The sequence below is a fragment of the Arabidopsis thaliana genome, assembly GCF_000001735.4.
Source record: "Arabidopsis thaliana chromosome 1 sequence".
Classification (NCBI taxonomy): Eukaryota; Viridiplantae; Streptophyta; class Magnoliopsida; order Brassicales; family Brassicaceae; genus Arabidopsis; species Arabidopsis thaliana.
The window spans coordinates 25,044,960-25,067,882 of NC_003070.9; the positions used below are offsets into that span (position 1 = coordinate 25,044,960).

The 22,923-nt window shown below is 32.1% G+C and overlaps 4 protein-coding genes and 1 non-coding gene across 8 annotated transcripts; 2 read left to right on the forward strand and 3 right to left on the reverse strand.

Moving 5' to 3' along the window:
• Positions 1-191: 191 nt before the first annotated feature.
• On the reverse strand, positions 192-2,144 carry ABA4 (abscisic acid (aba)-deficient 4). 2 transcript variants are annotated; one of them, NM_105378.4, is made up of 6 exons: positions 1,675-2,144; positions 1,241-1,403; positions 1,034-1,134; positions 825-953; positions 664-752; positions 192-578 (listed from the first exon to the last, which is right to left on the reverse strand). In NM_105378.4, exons 1-6 carry the CDS (start codon positions 1,720-1,722, stop codon positions 446-448), a joined length of 663 nt encoding a protein of 220 aa, NP_564889.1. In that variant the 5' UTR covers positions 1,723-2,144; the 3' UTR covers positions 192-445. The 2 variants fall into 2 exon arrangements, with proteins under 2 accessions (NP_564889.1, NP_001321234.1); NM_001334271.1 differs by having other exon boundaries at positions 664-953.
• Positions 2,145-3,198: 1,054 nt separating this feature from the next.
• On the reverse strand, positions 3,199-4,708 carry RBCS1A (ribulose bisphosphate carboxylase small chain 1A). 2 transcript variants are annotated; one of them, NM_105379.4, is made up of 3 exons: positions 4,120-4,708; positions 3,879-4,013; positions 3,199-3,742 (listed from the first exon to the last, which is right to left on the reverse strand). In NM_105379.4, the coding sequence occupies exons 1-3, from the start codon at positions 4,288-4,290 to the stop codon at positions 3,506-3,508; spliced, it is 543 nt and encodes a 180-aa protein (NP_176880.1). In that variant the 5' UTR covers positions 4,291-4,708; the 3' UTR covers positions 3,199-3,505. The 2 variants fall into 2 exon arrangements, with proteins under 2 accessions (NP_176880.1, NP_974098.1); NM_202369.2 differs by having other exon boundaries at positions 3,886-4,013; positions 4,120-4,465.
• Positions 4,709-8,713: 4,005 nt separating this feature from the next.
• Positions 8,714-9,905, forward strand: LBD40 (LOB domain-containing protein 40). The gene is made up of 2 exons (NM_105380.5): positions 8,714-9,031; positions 9,189-9,905. The coding sequence occupies exons 1-2, from the start codon at positions 8,842-8,844 to the stop codon at positions 9,698-9,700; spliced, it is 702 nt and encodes a 233-aa protein (NP_176881.1). The 5' UTR covers positions 8,714-8,841; the 3' UTR covers positions 9,701-9,905.
• Positions 9,906-12,519: 2,614 nt separating this feature from the next.
• AT1G67105 lies at positions 12,520-13,305 on the forward strand. The gene has a single exon (NR_143592.1). It is a non-coding gene; the product is annotated as an other RNA (non-coding RNA).
• A 3,408-nt stretch (positions 13,306-16,713) lies between these two features.
• CYP735A2 (cytochrome P450, family 735, subfamily A, polypeptide 2) lies at positions 16,714-20,487 on the reverse strand. Of its 2 annotated transcripts, NM_105381.5 has the most exons (4): positions 20,114-20,487; positions 19,429-19,888; positions 18,713-19,085; positions 16,714-17,299 (listed from the first exon to the last, which is right to left on the reverse strand). In NM_105381.5, exons 1-4 carry the CDS (start codon positions 20,394-20,396, stop codon positions 16,877-16,879), a joined length of 1,539 nt encoding a protein of 512 aa, NP_176882.1. In that variant the 5' UTR covers positions 20,397-20,487; the 3' UTR covers positions 16,714-16,876. The 2 variants fall into 2 exon arrangements, with proteins under 2 accessions (NP_176882.1, NP_001323156.1); NM_001334272.1 differs by lacking the exon at positions 16,714-17,299 and having other exon boundaries at positions 18,513-19,085.
• Between the last annotated feature and the right edge of the window lie 2,436 nt (positions 20,488-22,923).

The following is a 22,923-nucleotide window of genomic DNA, read 5'->3' on the forward strand; positions in this document are numbered from 1 at the left end:
TGCTTTTTGGTAAGTCTGCCTCATACCTAGCATTACATTTCCATCGATGCATATTCTTGAATATGTGTTGTGTAACTTGTGTTGATTGATTGGTGTACGGAGCACTTGATCTGCTGATGAGGTCATGACACACCACTCAACTAAAGGGCTCGAGTCGTAGTAGTGTTGTCACATCAAAACGGATTTATTAAACGTTTGACAAATTTAGTGAACCTAAATCTGTAGTTTAGTAAAATATTTGAAGAGGAGGTTTTCAAGTTGCAAATTTCTGCAAAAACCTCATGAGGTAAACTTATTGACAAAAGATGAAAACTTGTCTCGAGTTGTTTGGTCTCATTGATACTGTCAACAACTTAACCCATTACAGCTAATTTAACATGAGCAAAAGCATAATGAAGCATCATTCCAAATCTTTATAGGCATTTAAGAAACCAAGATCATCAGCTTATTTGTACTGGTTGTTGATTATAGCTTTGGTTACGAAATGCGAAACGATTCCAACCGGACAGAAGAGAAGGCAAAGTGAAACCGAATGCCTCGTCTCGATCTGGTTCTCTAACCCATCATTATAAACTTGCCTGCAGAGTAAACCCAAAACACGCTTTATAAGAAACATGTAGGATAATTTCAGAACCCATTGAGAAGAAGAGAAGTGTAATATACCGTGCAGCGAAAAGATCTACAACAAGAAGATGAATCCAAGCAGAAGCAAGAGTCATTTCACTTGAGAACATTTTAGCTATTCCAGACAACTGCAGATGAAAAAACTAACTTTAGAAACTGCAATGATACAAATATTGTGGATGGTTAAGGGAAAGCAAAACCTCTGGCAACATGTATTTACTAGAAAACATGTATTTGAGCGTCTCGGGTGTCCAAGAAATGTATAACAAATACACATATAATACGCCTAAGATGATATACGGTACGCTACTCTCCATACACTTCTTGGTCTGCACAAAGAAACATACTCAATTTTGATCAACTTCATTAGGTCATCAAGTTGTAAAACTTGCAACAAAATTAAACTTACAATTTCAGCTTTTGGTGCTACAACCATTAGAGTATAGAAGGGTAAAACCGCGGTAGTTCCAACCGCAAATACACTGCTTGCAATCTGAGTAGTAGTTAACCCTACAACATGAACATATAAGAGATTCTAATCACACATATAATCTTAGATCAAAGTCACAAAATGAGTGACAAAGTTTAATCTTTAAATGGTTATGAGACACAGTACATGAAGCTCGTACACCGGAGAATTTCTTGTGAACTACGGTGTAAGAATTGGACTGAACAGAGATTCTTGATCCTCCAATGAAGCTCCAACGATGATCTAATCTAATCTTTGAAGAATCAAGACAAAGTTCCGATCTTTTAGCAGAAACGTTGCGTTTCATCACCTGAATTCACCAACAAAGAAAGAAAGATTCTTCTTTTACTTCATAGAAATTCAGAAACTTTCATACAAAAACTCACAACAATCAAGAACAGAGATTCTGTAACAGTGACTCAGAAAGAATAAAGTCAACTCAAAAACCCATTAAATTCTTCAATTCTAGTCAAAAGATAAAAAGACTTTAAGGTTATCCATAACTATAGTTTAACTCAACACAGAATCTAATCCAACAACTGTACATATATGTATAGTGAAATTAAAGAAGAAGAAGATACCGAGAGAGATGAAGACAAAGGCTGAGAAATGAAAGAAGAAAAACCCATCTCTGATTCAAATCTTCACCACTAATTGCCAAAAATTGATCTTTCATCACCTTCTTCAACAAACTCTCTGCATATATATAATGGGAATGGTTGCGAGATTTCCACTGGATAAAAAAAAACGAAAGTGGAAGGGAAAAAAGTTGTCTTTCACTCTTTCTTTGCTCAGTGTCGACAATTATATACAACACTTTTTGCTCATCCTTCCATCTTTATAAAGTTTTCATCTTTTTTACTTCAATATTTGTTTAAACTTTGAATTCCGGTTTAGTTTATTATAATTATTTGGATTTTGTTTGTTTATTTAATTAACTTCTAATTTAATATGGATCAATTAGTAGATTTAAGTAACATTTTTGGTTTACTTCAATCAATGATATATTTTTACTATTACCATATAAGTTTTTATTAAACCAATTATACATAAAAAAAAAAGTTCAATACAATTCAATATAAAATTTTGAATATATTGATAAAAAGTTAAATATATATATTTTATTTTTGTGTGAAAAAAGTTATATGTGTATGTTAATGGAGATTTAAGTGAATTTAGGTGGACAAGACACAAGTCTAGTTTCAGGAAAGAAAAAGACAATGGTTAGTGTTTCCCCCCATTAATTCGGTTGTTTACTTTTATTACATTTATATATTTTTAGTTTTATATTCACAACCTGGTTATTGCATTAAGAATTGACTGAAAAAAAGATTTAAAAAATACGTTAGGACAAGAAAAAGATAGACATGTGGCTAATACTCATTGTTGGAGAAATTGGATGGAGTAGGAAGATAACTTGGGTGGGCTATTTGGTATGATAACTTATTTGCTTTGGTATTAATGGGCCTTTTGACCCACCCACTTTGTTTTTTTGCTTTATCACTCCCACCTAATTTGTTTATTTAACAAAAAAACAACACATGAAAACAAAAACAAATTGTGAAAAAAAGAAAAAAAAGACAAATCTTTGGTATCTCCTATCTTTCAATCTTTCTGTGGTATTTGAGCATTTCGATGTTTTCGATGGTGACCAAAACCTTTTGGTAAACAATATGTATAATTCTTGAGATTAAATGGTACAAAAATTATTAAAAAGGGGTAAAAATCGTTTAAAATATTTCAAAACTTTACACTATATCAGTAACTAATTAGGAAAAAATTAAAAAAAAAAATGAAAGAAAATTTTGAGTTTTTACGACCCACACATAGCTTATCCTATTTCGAAAGTACCTAAACAAACGACTCCAAAATATCTTTATGTGAATTTGGGTCAAGTCCCTTTGATTGAGGAAATATATGATCCACAAGATCCTTGAATATACTTGGTAAAAATGAATATTCGAGACTCTTATCCAGAATCCTATCCTAAACAAGGCACGTCCACTTATGTATCCATCACTAGATTTCAAGTGGGTCATCTTTTGCTTCAAGATATTGTTACTCTAAACCTCTCAAGCTCGTTAATCATGTGACAAGAATTGAATGTGAAACTAATTTTCTTAATGATTTCTTTAGCGACTCATGGTTCTTAAACTTGTAAATTTCATATTTGTAGCCGCATTGTCCTATTTTCTTTTTGTTGATATGCATATCAAATTGAAAGACTTATAGAACATTACATATTTATTTCATCAGACAGTTGAGAATCCGATAGAATATGTCTCGCAAACCGGAAAACAAACGTTAAGTCCGGAAATTAAAACCCAAGAAAGAAGAAAAAAGCAGAAAAACAAGGGATAAAATCAAAGATGGGGGATAAAGTTTTGAGGTTTACACAAAAGCAAAGGGAAATTAACCGGTGAAGCTTGGTGGCTTGTAGGCAATGAAACTGATGCACTGGACTTGACGGGTGTTGTCGAATCCGATGATCCTAATGAAGGCATTGGGGTACTCCTTCTTGCACTCTTCCACTTCCTTCAACACTTGAGCGGAGTCGGTGCAACCGAACAAGGGAAGCTTCCACATTGTCCAGTACCGTCCATCATAGTATCCGGGTGAGTTACCGTGCTCACGGTACACAAATCCGTGCTATACAAACCACATGTTACAAACCACTCAGATAACATTTTGAACATGTTTATATAAATCAAGATCCTAATATATTAAACCAAATTTTCCTAAGATCTAGCTAGTTTATATAGATGTTTAAATTTTGTTTAATTACCTCCAACTCGAATTCAACACAAGGAATCCACTTGTTGCGGATAAGGTAGTCAACTTCCTTAGCCAATTCGGAATCGGTAAGGTCAGGAAGGTAAGAGAGAGTCTCAAACTTCTTCTTTCCAATCGGAGGCCACACCTATTTTTTCGATTTTTCCAATGATATTAGTTTATGTAGATTCGAAGAAAGAACCGAAAAAAATCATATGGAATAATAAAAAAGTGAAAGAAGAAATATAAATGACCTGCATGCAGTTAACTCTTCCGCCGTTGCTTGTGATGGAAGTAATGTCGTTGTTAGCCTTGCGGGTGGCTGGGAAGGCAGCGGAGGACTTAAGTCCGTTGAAAGGAGCGACCATAGTGGCCTGAGCCGGAGAGGCAACCATAGTAGCGGAAGAGAGCATAGAGGAAGCCATTGTTCTTCTTTACTCTTTGTGTGACTGAGGTTTGGTCTAGTGCTTTGGTCATCTATATATAATGATAACAACAATGAGAACAAGCTTTGGAGTGATCGGAGGGTCTAGGATACATGAGATTCAAGTGGACTAGGATCTACACCGTTGGATTTTGAGTGTGGATATGTGTGAGGTTAATTTTACTTGGTAACGGCCACAAAGGCCTAAGGAGAGGTGTTGAGACCCTTATCGGCTTGAACCGCTGGAATAATGCCACGTGGAAGATAATTCCATGAATCTTATCGTTATCTATGAGTGAAATTGTGTGATGGTGGAGTGGTGCTTGCTCATTTTACTTGCCTGGTGGACTTGGCCCTTTCCTTATGGGGAATTTATATTTTACTTACTATAGAGCTTTCATACCTTTTTTTTACCTTGGATTTAGTTAATATATAATGGTATGATTCATGAATAAAAATGGGAAATTTTTGAATTTGTACTGCTAAATGCATAAGATTAGGTGAAACTGTGGAATATATATTTTTTTCATTTAAAAGCAAAATTTGCCTTTTACTAGAATTATAAATATAGAAAAATATATAACATTCAAATAAAAATGAAAATAAGAACTTTCAAAAAACAGAACTATGTTTAATGTGTAAAGATTAGTCGCACATCAAGTCATCTGTTACAATATGTTACAACAAGTCATAAGCCCAACAAAGTTAGCACGTCTAAATAAACTAAAGAGTCCACGAAAATATTACAAATCATAAGCCCAACAAAGTTATTGATCAAAAAAAAAAAACGCCCAACAAAGCTAAACAAAGTCCAAAAAAAACTTCTCAAGTCTCCATCTTCCTTTATGAACATTGAAAACTATACACAAAACAAGTCAGATAAATCTCTTTCTGGGCCTGTCTTCCCAACCTCCTACATCACTTCCCTATCGGATTGAATGTTTTACTTGTACCTTTTCCGTTGCAATGATATTGATAGTATGTTTGTGAAAACTAATAGGGTTAACAATCGAAGTCATGGAATATGGATTTGGTCCAAGATTTTCCGAGAGCTTTCTAGTAGAAAGCCCATCACCAGAAATTTACTAGTAAAATAAATCACCAATTAGGTTTCTTATTATGTGCCAAATTCAATATAATTATAGAGGATATTTCAAATGAAAACGTATGAATGTTATTAGTAAATGGTCAGGTAAGACATTAAAAAAATCCTACGTCAGATATTCAACTTTAAAAATTCGATCAGTGTGGAATTGTACAAAAATTTGGGATCTACTATATATATATAATGCTTTACAACACTTGGATTTTTTTTTGGAGGCTGGAATTTTTAATCTACATATTTGTTTTGGCCATGCACCAACTCATTGTTTAGTGTAATACTTTGATTTTGTCAAATATATGTGTTCGTGTATATTTGTATAAGAATTTCTTTGACCATATACACACACACATATATATATATATATATATATTATATATCATGCACTTTTAATTGAAAAAATAATATATATATATATAGTGCATTTTTTCTAACAACCATATATGTTGCGATTGATCTGCAAAAATACTGCTAGAGTAATGAAAAATATAATCTATTGCTGAAATTATCTCAGATGTTAAGATTTTCTTAAAGTAAATTCTTTCAAATTTTAGCTAAAAGTCTTGTAATAACTAAAGAATAATACACAATCTCGACCACGGAAAAAAAACACATAATAAATTTGAATTCTGACAGTGAACTCTACTTTTGAATTCTAATTATAGAGTGAAGAATCTTGATAGATGAAAGCCATAAACATGTTTGTCGAAACTAGAAAGTACCCACATATCATAATAAGATGTTTCTAATTCCACTTTGAGACTCAGTCAAACAGTTAATATCTTGGACAATAAGAATTTGTTGACCAATAATCCTATATTACAAGAAGCCTTCTATTATTTTAATCAAAACATTGAAGCTCAAGCTCCTCGTAAGGTAAAGAGCCCACAAAATTCCGAAAACCATGGAAAACGCGAGTCCCTGGGTTTGCATTATATTTTCTATATTTGTTTTTCTTTTCTCCTAAAATTATGGAAGTGATTGGAAGATACAAGAGGTTTTGTCCAAACAATTTAAACTCGACGACTAAAAACGTAGGATGACGCGATACACACGCGCGGCCATATGCATGCAAACCCCTATATTTCTTTTTAAAGTTTTTGGCTCTTTCCACATTTTTAAAAATAAAAATATTTTTGGACATTTTTGCATGGCATCTTCACCTATCTCTCCTCCATTTGTCTTTCTTTTTTCAGTTCAGTGTATCATCAACAAGAGTTCACAAACTTTTATTTTTTACACATTCATGGCTTGTTTCTAGTTCTAGATTTGGATTTTTCTAGCTTCACTTTTGATAGAATTCGGGGGAAATAGAAATTGTTAAACCAAAAGGAAGAGTTAACGTTCGATTCTGTATCAGATAAATCTCTATAAAGGATTATATCATTGTATTATTCCAGCTAGCACATATCCATTTTCGTATTTGTCAATTAAGAGAATTTGTATTTATTTGTTTATTATAAGACGACAATAAGAAAGACGACAAAAAATTTTATTCGTATGCTTATATTTTGTATGCATCTATTTTTCTACCTCTTACCTATGCATTTTTATTTTAATGAATTATCATATCTGTTTGTCAATCACTTCTATAGCAATATGATAATTTGGTTGAAACTGTATTTATCCATACGTCTATCTAAACATGTATATATACCATTTGAATTTTTCAAAAACATAATATATATACATATAGGAATTAGGTTATTGACTTATTGTTTATCTTACAATATGTTAAGTTATTTGATATAGAAAATTATTGTACAACTTTATACAGGTCTTCTAAATTACCTGAAACGACAACAAATTTATTTCATACTAGTATATATCATATAGCATATATAGCTTTCACATTCGTCTGTAACTGGTCTTTCAGAAAAATTGACTCTATAGAGTCTACTAGCTATAGTTATGATTGTTCGCATGATTATATTATTAGTTAAAGTGGAGACAATCGTATTAATCGTGTGATAGCCGGCAGAAGAAAAAATAAATCGTTTTATCCGTTAAAATTATATATATTTTGTTTTACTGTATTTTTCTAGTTTTTAACTAAGTTTTATCTTTATATAAATAATTATAAATGTTTATATAATGTTTGATATACTTAAATAAATATTTTATCTAAACTTTGTTTGCGATTTGACATTTTTAACATTTTTGATAGATATTTATATATTTTCTATAATTTTAATTTTTAACTGTTTCTAAACCTTAATAATAATTAATAGATTGTGTGTGCGTTTTTTTCTTTATTTTATTAAAGAAGTAATAGAAATAATTCAAACATCACCATTCAATGATGGGTGTTTCAATGGAAGAAACTACCAAATCTAACCAATAAACGTTGGCATCTATTCACCTAAAAGTAAAAATTGTAGAGCCTATATTAGTCAAAGTGATCCATGCAGATAATTTATTAGTAGGTCTTTCGATATTAATGTTGATATATACTAGAGCCTATAGAAGTCAAAGTGATTCCATTAAGATAATTTATTAAGTAGGTATTTGGATATTAATATTAATTATCAGAATTATGTATGGAGCTACATAATGTGTAACCGCTCAGAAAACGCGGCGATTCGACCAAACTCTGTTACCACAATGTCTCCGCCACGCGATCACACTTTTGCGCTTGCATGCGAACGTTGAAATTCGAACCTCTCATCTCTCTATTTACCATTTTACCCTCTAGTAATTTCGTTTTCAAAATTTACTATCTCCAAATATTTTGGCAGTCCATTATTAATTGCCGAACATTAAACTGCGGTCTAGACAAAAACAAACGGCGGTCAGATATAAACAACTAACCAAAAAAATAAAATACTTGACTGGTTTTGGACATTTTCGTCGATGATGATCACGCGCTACGAATGAGAGCCAAAGACAAAGCTCAACGGGCTTCCATATATATTTCATATTTATTAGTAACTATTTTCCCCAAAAAAAAAAATATATATTATTAGTAACTACAAACAAACAAACAAAATGTATAAACCATGAAAATTAAAGATTTTAAAATTTTATAACTATACAAATAGTATGAGAAGCTTTGTTTATTTTTATAAACACATAATAACAGTTTGAAAAAATTACTTACCTAAATAAAGGTAATATTCTCGTAATTTACTAAAATAATTCATACAAAATATAAAAACAATTACAAAACTCTTCTTTTTTGGGCTCTTTACATCTTATTTATACTTTGAAAATTACGATATCCATTTAGAGAAAAATATAACATGCACGTCACAAATTTATTTATTTTTTGAAAAAAATTACACACAAAGAAAACGACAACTTCGTTCCTTGTTAATTGTTATGATCTCTCCGACCAAACCCAAGCAGCTTCTCCCTCTTAAATACCTCTTCCTTCTTCTAAGATCTCTGGACCATTCTGTACTTTCCCTCAAACCCAAAACACATTTTGTTTTTTGTTTCCCATCTAAAATGCGTATGAGTTGTAACGGATGTCGAGTTCTACGAAAAGGCTGCAGTGAAAACTGTAGCATAAGACCTTGTCTTCAATGGATCAAATCCGCTGAATCTCAAGCCAACGCCACCGTCTTCCTCGCCAAGTTTTATGGCCGTGCGGGGCTCATGAACCTCCTCAACACCGGTCCTGACCACCTCCGTCCTGGTATTCAAACTTCCCATGCATGTTATGTTTTTTGTTTGTTATGGTTAATTGCGAAGTTCTGGACGGAATCTCTCATACATCTTTTTAGGAAACGTAGGATCCTGTTTATTTTTCTAACATGCATCTAATAATTTGGTAATTTTGTTTGTTTTTGCAGCGATATTTAGATCATTGTTGTACGAAGCATGCGGGAGGATTGTGAATCCGATATACGGATCCGTGGGGTTATTGTGGTCAGGAAACTGGCATCTTTGTCAAGCGGCCGTTGAGGCAGTAATGAGAGGCTCACCCGTGACTCCGATCGCATGCGACGCAGCGGTTACTGGTCAAGCACCTCCTTTTAACAACAAGCTTTGCGACATAAGACACGTGTCAAGCAGGGACGAGAACGTTAAGAGACGGAGCCGTGGTGCATGCAAGGAAGAGAGAAACGTGAGGTCTTTGAGTCATGAGTCGTCACTGAGTCACGAGTCACCGGTGTCTTCTGAGGAGACGACGACGGAGGAACCAAAGACTTGGATCGGGCTTGAGCTGACTTTGGGGTTGGAGCCTTTAGCACGTGGAAATCACGTGGTGGTACCGATGAAGAAAAGAAAGTTAGAGAGGTGTGGCACGTCTGAGGATGAGGACACGTGTAAGATTGAGCTTGGACTGGTGTGCAGTGAGTGAATGGTTCTTTTTTTGTGGCTGGTCTTAATTACAAGTTTTGGTGTTGAGTTTTAGGTGTACAAATAGAGATTAACGAATCTCTCTTTTTTCTCTTTTTGAGTTTTATGTTTTGTTTTGTTTTCTTTTGCATGTTCGGTGTTCTTCATAAATATGTATGATGAATGATAAAGAGGTCTTAACTTAACAAATCTTGGTTCGGATCGACATAACAAACATTTCTTCTTTCCATTCTAAATTCTTGATTTTACTCATGTACTTAAACAAACGATGCAATTGATGTAAACACGTTTATCCCAATAAATTTTGTATTTTATTTATATAAAAAAAAACTTAACAAATCTTCTATTTCAGAAATATCTGGGGTTAGATTACAAAGAATCTAAGTTGCTTAATGATGAAATCTCCATATGATGATTAGTCATTCATTTATAAATATTTTGTCTCAAAAAGCCCTTTTGTATGTGAACCGTGTTACCAAATGACTCAGCAGCTAACATGCATGTGTGTTAGATTTTTGTTCTCGAAGGATATGTGTAGGAACTTAATTAGCTAGAGAAAACGAAAAGGATGAATTATTTTAACTAATTGGGTCGAAATGTGTATTCAGCAGAAAACATAGCCCAACTCTTTCGGACTTGAATCCTGTTTTGTCCATCTATCTTCCCCCCCTATACACTCAATTCTCATACTATCAGATATGCTAAAATAATTAATGCAGTTTCTAGCCTACAGATATTTTGGGCTGTTGTGACTTACTTTTTGATAAATAAGAAGATACTTTTGTTTCCATAAATTTTGATTTCAGAAACTAAAAGTATTATAAGCCAAAAAAATCAATAATATATGTAAAATTATTTGTATGGTGAGTCTGTTTTAATTGTAAAGCTATTCAGTAAAATGCAGTTTGCCAAAGTTAAATCATTAATTAATATATATTTTTTCGGTTAACGGATAAAATATATATTAAACTGCATTTTATACTTTTGTTTTTCCGTTAATTGCCAAAGTATAAAAATCATTCAAACTTTTGTTTTTCCGTTAAATCTAGAGAAACTAATTAATATATATTTTTTCGGCAAAATGATCGATTTGTCTCTTTCTTCTTTCAATATTAAAAATGAAGATGATGTAGAGAGAAAGTGTAGAAGTAGAACCAACATTTATCAATACAGAATGATTTTTTTGGTTAAAGGATATCAATACAGAATATAATACGTTCATATACGGTGAACGTCCATGCATATTTTACGATTATTAATTCATATTTCTAATTTGATGGTACTTTTTTTTTTTTTTTTTTTGTATGAATGTAAAATTTAGTCATTAAAAAAACCCATGGTTACATGCAATATATGCTTTTCTGAGCAAAATTTTAAAAATGAAAACAGGAGAATAAGTGTTGAGAGAGAAACTGAAGTTTAGTGATCGAGAATGCAAACAGACCTCATGCCCTCGTCCTAAACCATTCACGCAGGCAATCATTGAACTTGCCCTGACGTTGTAACGTTGATAGGCGATTCCAAACAGTACTGTCAATGTCCTTAGATGGTAGCTAAAATTAGATCTTTATCTGTATTCTGCTTTTAAACTACGTGGAGAAATAATTGAATGAAATCGTTGAAACATTTGTTTTGATTATACGAATTTTTAAAGTGATTTTTGTTTTGAAATCTGATAACTCGAAAATATGAGTTGGATAGTTCTACTGCTACATGATTTCAGAATGTAAACTCATAGTCCGAATGGTGACGACGTATTTGAAAAGTGGTTTGATAGTGCGATATGGTCCAACTGCGGTACATGTGGGAAAAATATATTTGCGGAATAAGTACGGTTTTTATAAAATAAGCGGTACGAAATAATGTTTGATTGGTGAAGAATAGTATTTAGGATACATATATATATATTTTTATAATATTTTATTTTATAAAAATTATTATTATTTTAAATAAAATGATGTTATTTGGTAAACTTAATACATACTAGAAATTTCAGAATTTTTTAAATTTAAAAATATATATGTATTATATGTATATATACACATATATAGACAAAACAAAAAACGCATCATAATTGGTGATACACAAAACATGTGCGGTATTGAGATAAAACAGACCAAACAAAAAGAATTTGATGAGTGCGGTCTAAAAGTTAAAATACACGATGTGTGACTTGAATGGTAACAAGTTAAAAATACCGCATGTAAAAACGCTATAACGCGTCGCACAATCACACCCTCAATCAAAATTTTTAACTTGTGCGGAATTTGATTCTTTGCTATGGGCAATGGAATGCATGATCTCTATTGGCGATACTTCTGGCGCTTTTGCTTCCGATTGTTCAGACCTGATTTCTATCATTGACAACCAAGACGATTGGCCGACATTCGCAGCGGAATTGGCATCCTATCGCTCTTTAGTTTGTTTTTTTCCTTTTTTTGTATTAGATTTCTTCCTCGTAGTTCTAATACTCGAACAGATTGTTTAGCTAAGAAAGTTCGGGCTCGTAATAGCCTTTTCTTCCATGTAAGCATATTGGTTCCTGAATGGCTCTCTCTACCAGAAAGTATCTTTCCGATAACTTAATATAAATGGTGTTTGAGGAAAAAAAAATATAAAAAAATCACACCCTCAATCTGTGTGCTTTAATGGGTGGGGTGACATCAGCCGCATGATTTCAGAGCTAAAGATCTCTACAATGTGATGTGACAACAAACTACTTTACTTTATTTTTCATAACCAATTTATGCATTATAAAATCAATCATATTATTTCAATATCAACGTCAAGTCATCGATTTACCCTGTAAAAGATAGACCTGTAGTTTACGAGTTGGAGTTAAGTGGTTTCAAATTTCTTTTTCTCGTCAGTGGTTACAAACTTACAATTTAAAATTTTTATCTTAAGCTCTCCTCTCTTCTCTCTCCAAAATCTTTCAGAGAGGAGAGCTTGATAATCGTTTTGTCTCCAGTTTGATCCGGATTTGTTTATATTCTCGTCTCTATGCGAGATCAATAATTTCCGATTACATATCGGATCTTCTGTTACCGACTATGACCGGTCTTTTCTCCGTTTTTAACGGAACTTGATCTTTATCTCCATTGTTGCTCACCCATCGATCTCAACGTTTTCTTCCAAGATCTTTGTTGTCTCCATTTCTTCGTGGATTAACATCTTCGTCACCTCCGATTGCTCAAGACGCAAGAGCAAAAATGGACTTTAGACTACATCAAGATAGATGTAATCGGTGGTGGAGTCTCCCGAAACTGGTGATTCCAAAGAATTTGTGAAGCAGCTCTACCTTTTAATCCGGTAAATGATTTCGATGCTTCTTTTGATTGGAGTGGAGATCGGCAGGAAGGAACAGTCTACCCATCGCACTGATCGGCGGTGGTTGATCGGAGACGGCGGTGTTTAGCAACGTGAAGACGGCAGCGCTCGATTCCTGACGCGTGGATAGGTAGGGTACACGTCTCCAACACGTGTCAGAAGCTAGAATTATAATTTTTATGGACCGTTCTTCTCGCATGTACTTGTTATTGGGTTTTTCCTTACTGTACTTGTCCTATGGGCTTTTTAATATAATCTTTCGCCGGAAAAAAAAAAAAAAAAAAAATCTTATCTTAAAACAATAATATTATATATAACAGAATGAGGATTTTTGCGTCTAATCATTTTGAAAGGATATATCATATGCAGGCGTCAAAAAGGTGACCCATGTACACAAACACAACTGCAAAATTGATATTTTAGTCATTTATGCCATGTAGACAATGATTATTTCGTAAGAAAAAAGTGTGTACATTGCATACAAATTGCAACACACCTCCACCACGAATTACTTCTACAATTATAATGTCAATATATAGTATCGCATCCTGTAATGTTGGTGTAACATGGTAAATTCGGTACATTCACTCTTTTATGTAGCTGAGAAATTTTGTACCTTGGATTTGTTGTCTTTGGAATCATGGAATAGAAGATTAATGTATACTTGGATAAACTATCAATTTTTTGTTACAGTTAAGTTATTAGTCACACAAAATAATATTGCTTTCCATCATTTACACAATTTGTTTGTGTCTACTGTTTACTTACGTAGAATTGTGTTATATATTAAATGAAAATGTGCGTAACATCTTTTGTATCAAATGAAAGGTTGTAGATGTGACACAAAAAAAAAGAATATTGTTTACAAAAGTTTTCTTTCAACATAAAGTAACTGGGTTATTGCTATTTTAAAAAAAAAACTATATATCATTTTCTCGCAAAGTTTGTGAGAAAATTACTATGAAATACTCGGTTATAATTAATATGTTTTCTTGCAGTTTACTTTTAAACTTATCATTGCTCTTTATAAGTGTATTTAATTTTATATTTTATAAATACTAAGATTGAATGATTGATTAGCACGTAATGTACTAATGGCTTTAATATATGTGCACCTTTAATTTAGTCTTTTCCTACCAGCAATTTAAGCACTAGAGGTAATCTAGTTTCCATTACCTGCTAATCAATGTCACGGTTACCTGCTAATAAATCGTACTCTTGAAAACATATAGATTATTATTGACAACCATTATTTTCACCATGTCACGCACGGTTCATTTAATCAAATTTCATGTAGTATCTTCATTATTTATCCCATGTGCTAAGTTTTTACTGATTATACGTACATACTTAATACTCTTTGTTTTTTGAGCAAAGACGCACATACTTAATACTTTGATACGGAGAAAACGCTTATTACTAAAATTTGACTCTCTATAGAACTTCAGTTGGGTGATATTCAAATTAGCTCTCATTAATTAATATATATGGTGCAAAACATATAAAAACCAACAAGAAAATCAATAAGATAAAAATCAATAACTTTTTTGTAGAAAATATAAATGAGGAATGGACATATAAGAGTTAAAAGTTGGCATTAATTATATAGAATTACAAGTTGACATTCTTCTCCGTTATGAAATAATGTGCTTTATTGATTCAGACACTTAAAATATTGGAAGATAAGATGCAAAAATCAAGCTTATAATCATTATAAGTGCTGACCTAAAACAAAAACAAAATAAATTTAATTAAAAAAGATCAACTAGCTAGTTACCCCCATCACTTATCATTCCTATTATTTGTCATGTTTCTTTATTATTTAAAGGCCTATCTAGATTGAACCCATTTTACTATATAATTATGAGTTTCTTTATTCTTATATTAAAAATTCACCTTTTTACTCTATAGAGTCCAAAAAAATAAGATTAAGACCAACTGTTTTTGGCTTAGGTCAGAGAACATAATGTGACCTTGAAGCCAAATATATAAACATAATGTGACCTTACACAGATACAACCGTCAAAACCCTTCATGCGTTTTTTTAAATTTATTTTATGAAAAGATATTTTCTTTCCATATATCTCCAACTAAAGTAATAGAAATTAGGGAGAGGAACTTCTTTTTATACTTTAATTTGACATTGGAGCACCATTTTATTTTTGGTTTAGGAAACAATCTTCTTAAATCTTACGAGTGCACTGTCCAAATCGATTATATATAATTGTAATACTCGACATTTCTCTGTTTCTGCTGGAATAATGTTGTTAATTTTAGTTTAAGTTTTTATGATTTAGTGACTAAATTAACATATTGAATTTAAGATGTTGGAATTATGATTTATTAATGCATTAGAGTTCAGATATATAAAACAAATCAAAATTGGCAATTGAAAATGAAAACAGTAAACAGTGTTTTACAGAGAATACTTATAGAAACAAAATATATTACAAACAACAACGTTGATTTTTAAAGTTTCTGATTTTTTTATGAAGTTCTGAAAATATGTGAAAATTTATAAAAATATGTGAAAGTTTCCCAAAAGACGTGAAATTTTCAATATCTTTTGAAATTTCTTTTCTTCTCCTCAAAATGTCCAAACATGCTGTAAAATATGGTAACCAATACTCATAAAAATCAAATGTTTTAGCACACGATGAAAGTTCCAAAAGAGAAAAGTTAATTACTATGAATTCATGATGGTTTCTGTTAACAAAAATGTGAGTTATTTGAGTACATTAAATTTCCAAACGAGGCTATCTAATGAAATAAGCATGTCGACAAAAAAGTACATAGATAAAAGCTCCTTGACCTAAAATATATACATAAGTCTGTGGACAAAAGAAAGTATACATATAAACTGTTTAAAAACTGGTAGCCATCAACCCACTTTTCACCCTCTTTCCTATGAATTGCAATGTGGCTTTCTATTAGACTCACGATAAAATCATTCGTCTTGGTAAATGGTTTAAAAAAAAATAGTTCTAACGTTAAATGTTGATTGATGCAGTGCATTTCCACTTCGTTTTGAGTTTGTATCTTACCATTATTTTTTTAGAAGTTGACTTTGATTTCCATGCATATTTTGGAGTTCATGAGTCTCGATAGATTCTTTTTTTTCTTTCTCTCAAATGTTATTAATTAGCACCAAAGGTTTTCTCCTCAAATAGAGAGTAATTAAAGGTTACAGATTAATCCCCAATGGAGTAAGACCAAAAATTACAGATTAGTAATCAAATAGAATTTCAATAGAGACATTGGGGGAGAAGAACTTTAAGCAATCGCTCTTCTCAAGCAAAGATCAAATTCAATGGAAACAAGATCATCTCTAATTAAAAAAAGAAAAGAAAGACAATCTCTAATTAAAAGTAAGAAGTAAACTTCATGTATATGAGACAAAGAAAGAGTATCATTTTGTTTTTGTTCTTGTAGATGAGTCAAAGAAAGAGTATCATTTGGTGTCATGCATGGCGAAAGGAGACCGACCAGAGTGTCATCTGCTTTCAGAGTGCACGTTGGATAGAGGAATTATAAATTTATAATCATGCATGTTGTACAATATTACTACAAATTATCCAAATATTGTAGTTAAAAGATATTTTGTTGTTTTGAAGAATATATAGTTTTGAAATGAAGATAATGGATATGTTGTTATATAATTAATTACGAACGCACAACTCAAAATGTCTCGCTATGTTTTAATTAACTTGCAATCTATTTCAATTTACAATTATATATATAAAAAAACTCTTTATTATACTCATTTCAAAATCGTTTCAGTTACAAATCCCTCATGTCACTCAAAAATAAGTACTCTCTCAGGAAGCTTAACTAGATAATTCTCCCTTCATAGATCAAGTGGCTTCAAAACTAATTGAACTCCATACTTAGGTTTTATAGTAAGCACAACTATAGGAGCATGTCTATAGTTCTCCGATATTGCAAAACTGAATTTGGAAACAAGCATTGCTAATATTATCTTCGCCTCCATCATGGCAAAAGTCTGGCCAATGCAGTTCCTAGGTCCAGCCGCAAAAGGCATAAAATGGCGACTAGATGCAAAACTTCTAGTAGTAAATCGTTCAGGGTTGAACTCGTTCGCATCTTCGCCCCATAATTCATTACTATGATGGATCGCAAGGACAGGGATCCAAATAGATAAACCTTTAGGGATGATTAGGTCACCTAGTTTTATGTCTTCAAATGCCATTCTTGGTAAAAGTGTGGCAGGAGGGTAAAGTCTTAATGACTCGTTTATCACTTTGTTTAACTGTTGAAAGAAGAAAAATAAAGAAAGAGAGATAAGTTAGTTGAATATTAAATTACATAAAACCCTTTTAAGATATCATATCTAACAATCTTGTGAAGTGCCTTATGACTCTTTCACAAAGATCCCTTACTTGGTTTTAAGAATTGCCTTTCAAGCTGTCCAAATCGTTTAATGAATGATTTCTTTTAGTATTTTATGCAAAGCATGTTGTAGTGCTAATTTTTTCAACAAGTGGAATATTTTACTTATCTCATTATTAAAATATGCCTTAGTTCGATTTTAAATGTAGAAAGCCAATTCATCATGAGTCTCTCTATTGGTCTATCTAATCAAATGTCGAAGCAATGGTAATGTAAATTTCACTTTAGTCTAATAATTAAATACCTGAATTTGTTATATGTCATACATTTGAAATGAATTATCTGACTTGAAACTACATATCATAATTAATGGGATAACATATTAAGAAGATTTTCTAGATATATCATATTAAAGTTGACCGGATATGTACTAATTGAGATTTAGTTACGGAAGAAGCACTACGACTTAGTGGCATTGCCTGTAAGTGTGTTGAATGAACGTAGTACCCCACCCGCACCCATAACAATTGGCGTTACCATCAAATTTTTATTTTATTTTTCAAATGAAAGATATAATTGTGATTCTATCCTAATTCTCGACCAAAGTCAAAACTTTACTAGACATGTGTATATGCATAACAACGCATAAGACATTAACACATAGTATGTTTCAATTTTTTAAAATGTTATACTATTGTCTTCACTTCTTTTAAAATCTCAGATTTTTTTTATAAGATTCTTATCTTTTGTAAAACTGTAATGGAAACGTGAAACTCGTATGATCTTTCTCTTTCCGTTTGCTTTTAAAACATTCAAAAAGAGTTCGGAGTTTTTGTTTTGGTCAACTAGATCACCTTTACTCATTTATTTTATTATTTACATAGGTTTGAAAGCGAACCAAAAAAATAAAAAAATATAGATAACGAATTCTAACTTTACTAGCGAGAAAATTACCTACCTCACGATTAGAGAAGGAAAGATATATAACAATGTGGAAATAAGAAAGACTCTAAAAGCTACGATTTTACGTTCGAGAAGGACATAACGCCTAATTAACGATTAATTGAAATTTTATTTTTTTATTATTGATTTTTAATATTTTGTTGATAAAATTTAAATATGATGTTAAAAAATTTCTAGATATATTTTCCATATTCTAAGTATTTTATTAAAACCAATTAGAAATATAATATAAGGATGTCTAAGCTAAAAAAACAATAGTTGAATTTATAGGTTTCTAAGCGGCCGATAGAAAGGTGATAAGAATTAACCATTGTTCCATTGAAAAAACAACGAAGAAAGGTGATAATGTGAGTGAAAATTAAGAACGTACCGAAGTAAGACTTGAGAGCTGTTCAACGGAAGGGACACCATCTTGGCCACAAACTTGCCGGACCTCATCGCGGACATTGTCCTGCCAAGTGGGATTATGAGCAAGGAGCATGAGAGTCCACGTGAGGAGAAGAGAGGTTGTCTCATGACCGGTAAAGAAGAAAGTCTTGCACTCATCCATTATCATTTGAACATTAAGGTTGTTCTTGTTGCTATCCATCTGGTTCAAAAGAAGCCCTAAGAGGTCATCCCCGTATGAGCTACTCCGACCGATCTCTACACTGTCTTTTCGGCTGTCTATAATCTCCATCAAAAGACGTTCCACTTCCGTTTTCAGAGACTTTATTTCTCTATTGTATTTGCTAGGTAGAAACCTTTGAGACACAAAAGATTATATAGTTACACGTTAAGTCATCAATTAGATCCATGCAAATAGTAACCATGTCAAATATTTTTATCTTTCCAATTTAATATGTTAGTGGATAGTTTATATTATCAACGTTTCATTAAATTAAGTACCACTATATATAGAATCGTGAAAACCAAAACAAAATATATTATTAACGTTTTATTATTCTTTTAGGAAAATTTATTTAATTAAAAAACCGCAAAATGACAAAAAGTTAGTAGAATCATAGAATGATTTAATATAATTACTTGCAGTTCGTAACACAAAACAATCAAAAGAAAGATTTGTGAAAAAAGAAAAAAACTTACCGGCTACCGGGAAAACAGAGGTGGCGAGTGGCTTGAGCACAAAGACGTTGAAGTACAGTGAGTAGACTAAAAAGCTCCTTTCCTTTATCACAACTACTTCCAAATTCCGTCCTCGATATTATATCCGCCGTGAGCCGCCGCATCTCCTCACCAATTTCCACCTCTTCTCCAACCTCCTTTCTCAGCCTCTCAGCCATCATCTTCGTGCATTCCACCATATGCTTAGCGTATCCTTTGAGCCTATCACGTGTGAAAGCCGGAGCTGCCATGTGACGTTGGTGGTGCCAAGCCTCGCCGTTGGCCATGAGAAGCCCACGCCCTATAAACCCTTTAGTTCCTTGTTGTTGCAGCCATGATTTCCCGGTGACCGGATTGTGCTTCGTTAGCAATTCTTTAATCATCTCGGTCTCCGTTAGGCATAGTCTCGGTTCTGTCCCGTTCCACATTATAAATCTCTTCCCTGCAAAAGGCCATTTCAGTCATTTTTGAAGTGTGTAATAAAATAGAAAATGCATTGTAGGCATGTCCGGTCCAAAGCATAAGCAAAGGAAAGAAACTATAATTATCCGCTTCATATTTTACGTTAATATTTGGGGAAAACAGATTTTATGTAGCATAAGAAGAGACGTTTAAGAAAAAAATTAAATGGACATCCGAAAACGTTGAACTGGTCATGGGTACATACCATATTGTTTGGACCAAGAGACGTAATGAGGAAGAAGGCGTGGGACGATGTTGTGGTGGATGGAAGAGCAGTCGTTAGAAGCGGAGTGAGAGAGCATTTTGGAGATATCAATGATGTTTCCGGTGAGGAGACGGGGTTTAGGCCCCGTGATGCCTTGACGTTCCATAAACTTCTTGATTCGTCTTGGTGTGAGGAAGTAGCAACAAATGGAGTCGTATAGGACTCTTAATATCAAGGTCATGACTATCACGAGGACGTACTTTAGTACTAATGTAACCATCATCTTTTTAATTTCTTTGTTTTATTAAAAAAATAAACAAGATTTTGAGAAAGAGAGAAAGAGATGGTTTGGTGAGAGATACGGAACAACCTTGCAGAGTACCAAAGCATATATTTATAGTGCTGCAGAGGAAGCAGTGGAGTTAAAACGATAATTCTTATTCTTGTTATTTTATTTAGTCATTTTTACTTTTTCAAAAATGTTTTCAGCTTTTTCAAAACAAATACTTATTTATTTGTATTCTTAACACGACTTCCATTTTAACATAGAAACGAATATTCAAGAAAATTCGTCGACTAATGGCAGATCCTAAATTCAATTATTATTATTTTAACAGATACTGTGGCTTCTAGTTTATGATTTAAAGATTTTATTTGTAAGTAATTCCTCAAATTAAGTATGATTGGTGAAAGTTGGTTGCTATCTAGAAAACTGTGAAATTTCTTTAAAATCAGATTTTCTTGTAAAGAGAGTATAGTTGAGAAAGTAGTAGATTTTTAATAATAACTTTTTAAATATACATATATGTACATACATATATACATATATTTTTAGTAACGAGAATATAGCATATACAAGCTGGAAATATTATTTATATAGAAAATGATAATAAATTGCAACATAGAAATATTTATCCACTAAAAATGTTGGGGACAAAAATTTGCGGTTCACACCAAGCATTAAAAATATTTATACTTTCAAGAAAATAAGATCTGTTCAATCATTTATGGTATGATATATTTTATTTTGGTCTATATGGGAATTTTGTTCCATAGTTACTTTTTCTTTTCTTTGGGTAGAGTATTACATAAGAACTATTTAAACGGCTTTCTTGTTTTTTCAAAAATGCCTAACTTTATTCTTGCAAAACGTATCTGAGTCAGATCCGAAAATTCATTCTTTTTCATATTGGCAATAACCAGATTTATGTTTACGTGCTTATCTACTTGGGTGATTGAAATCAACTAATCAAGGGCACTTGTTTGAGTGCATTGAGCTGCTCCATTTCCTCATTTAAGATTTATAACACTTTCTAAACTTTCATAATTGTTAGGTTTAAACGTTTCTGTAATCTTTTACTGTTATTATGTTACATATGAAGGACCATAAAAGTAAGATTTAATAAGTATATTAAAGTTTTAAGCGTACATGCAATTTGTTAAAATTAATATTTTGGTGAAACAAAGAAAATCTTGTTTGATATTTTGTTTGTTTGATTGAAGTTTTAACAATGCGTAAATATTGTTTCATTGACATTTTCATTTTTTGCAACAATTTTGTGTCTACATTATCGCTATTACCACATTCTTTTCGCTATATCGCCGATTAATTGTATCAAAAACATCATATATTTCGTTTCTACAATTGTAAAGTATGTAACCAACAAATCCATTTTTTCATGTCTAATAGATGGTACATCTCAGACTTGAATTTTACTATTATTATTATTATTATTAAATATCTCAATCTAAAGCGATTCAGAGAGATATTCAAACTCAGTTTTAGGAAGATTTGTTAGTTACATTGCAGCTCTCTTCTTCTTCATTTTTTTTCCCTGTGATTGGCTTTGTTCATCTTCGATGATGGGAGTGGGATTGACAAGTCGTGTTCTTTAGAAATCGTATGCTTCTTTCATAATTTTAATCAAAACAAACAGTAAAAAATTGACTGAAAAATAACATATTACTTGTGTTTGTAAAATTCTAAAAATGGTTTTCAAAATTTTCCCCAAAAATGGTTTTCAAGAAATTGGATATATCATACTTTTGGATCAACTGTAGAGAAAGCAATAAAGAAGGAAAGGACACAAGAGAGATTGGGTGGAGTTTAGACAAATTTAAGGGTCTCCAAAACATTAGGCTGAACACAATAGATATGGTGATGCCTACTGTTTGAAAAACGACTAGATAAGGGATTATGGACTTGGATGACTTATTTGGAATGAATTTAGCCGGCTTGGGCATTGTGGAAAGACGACGGATCAGGTTCAATGCTCTCCCGAAGAAAGCAGAATGTGCCAGCTAAACAAACTGTAATGTGACTGTTGTTCCAAATCAATGTTAAAATATAATAAAAAATGACATTAAGAAAAAATACTGTTTCATTCGCACTTTTAATATAGAAATGTATTTACTTATAGCATTTTTAACTTGTACTCTAGTAATTTGTAATTGTAATATTGATGTTTAAAAAATATTAATTTGATCTAAACAATTGATGTCGTTACAGGTATGTCGATTTATATACTTTTTATGATTAGAAAGAAGATTTGCCGTCAATTACAAAAGCAAAAGCAGTGATGGGTAAAGATTGCGTATCTTGGGAAATGAATATGAAAAGCAAAGAAAACTTATACACATCATAATAATCTCGAGAAAACAAGCTTGCCAAGATTTCAACAATCCACTTAAAATATTTAAAGAGAATTAAAAGATAAACATATCTGAATATTCTTTCTAATATTATCTCCACTGTTTTATTTACTTTTCTCGTCACTTTCTTCTTTGAAGAACATGTTTGGTGACAAAGT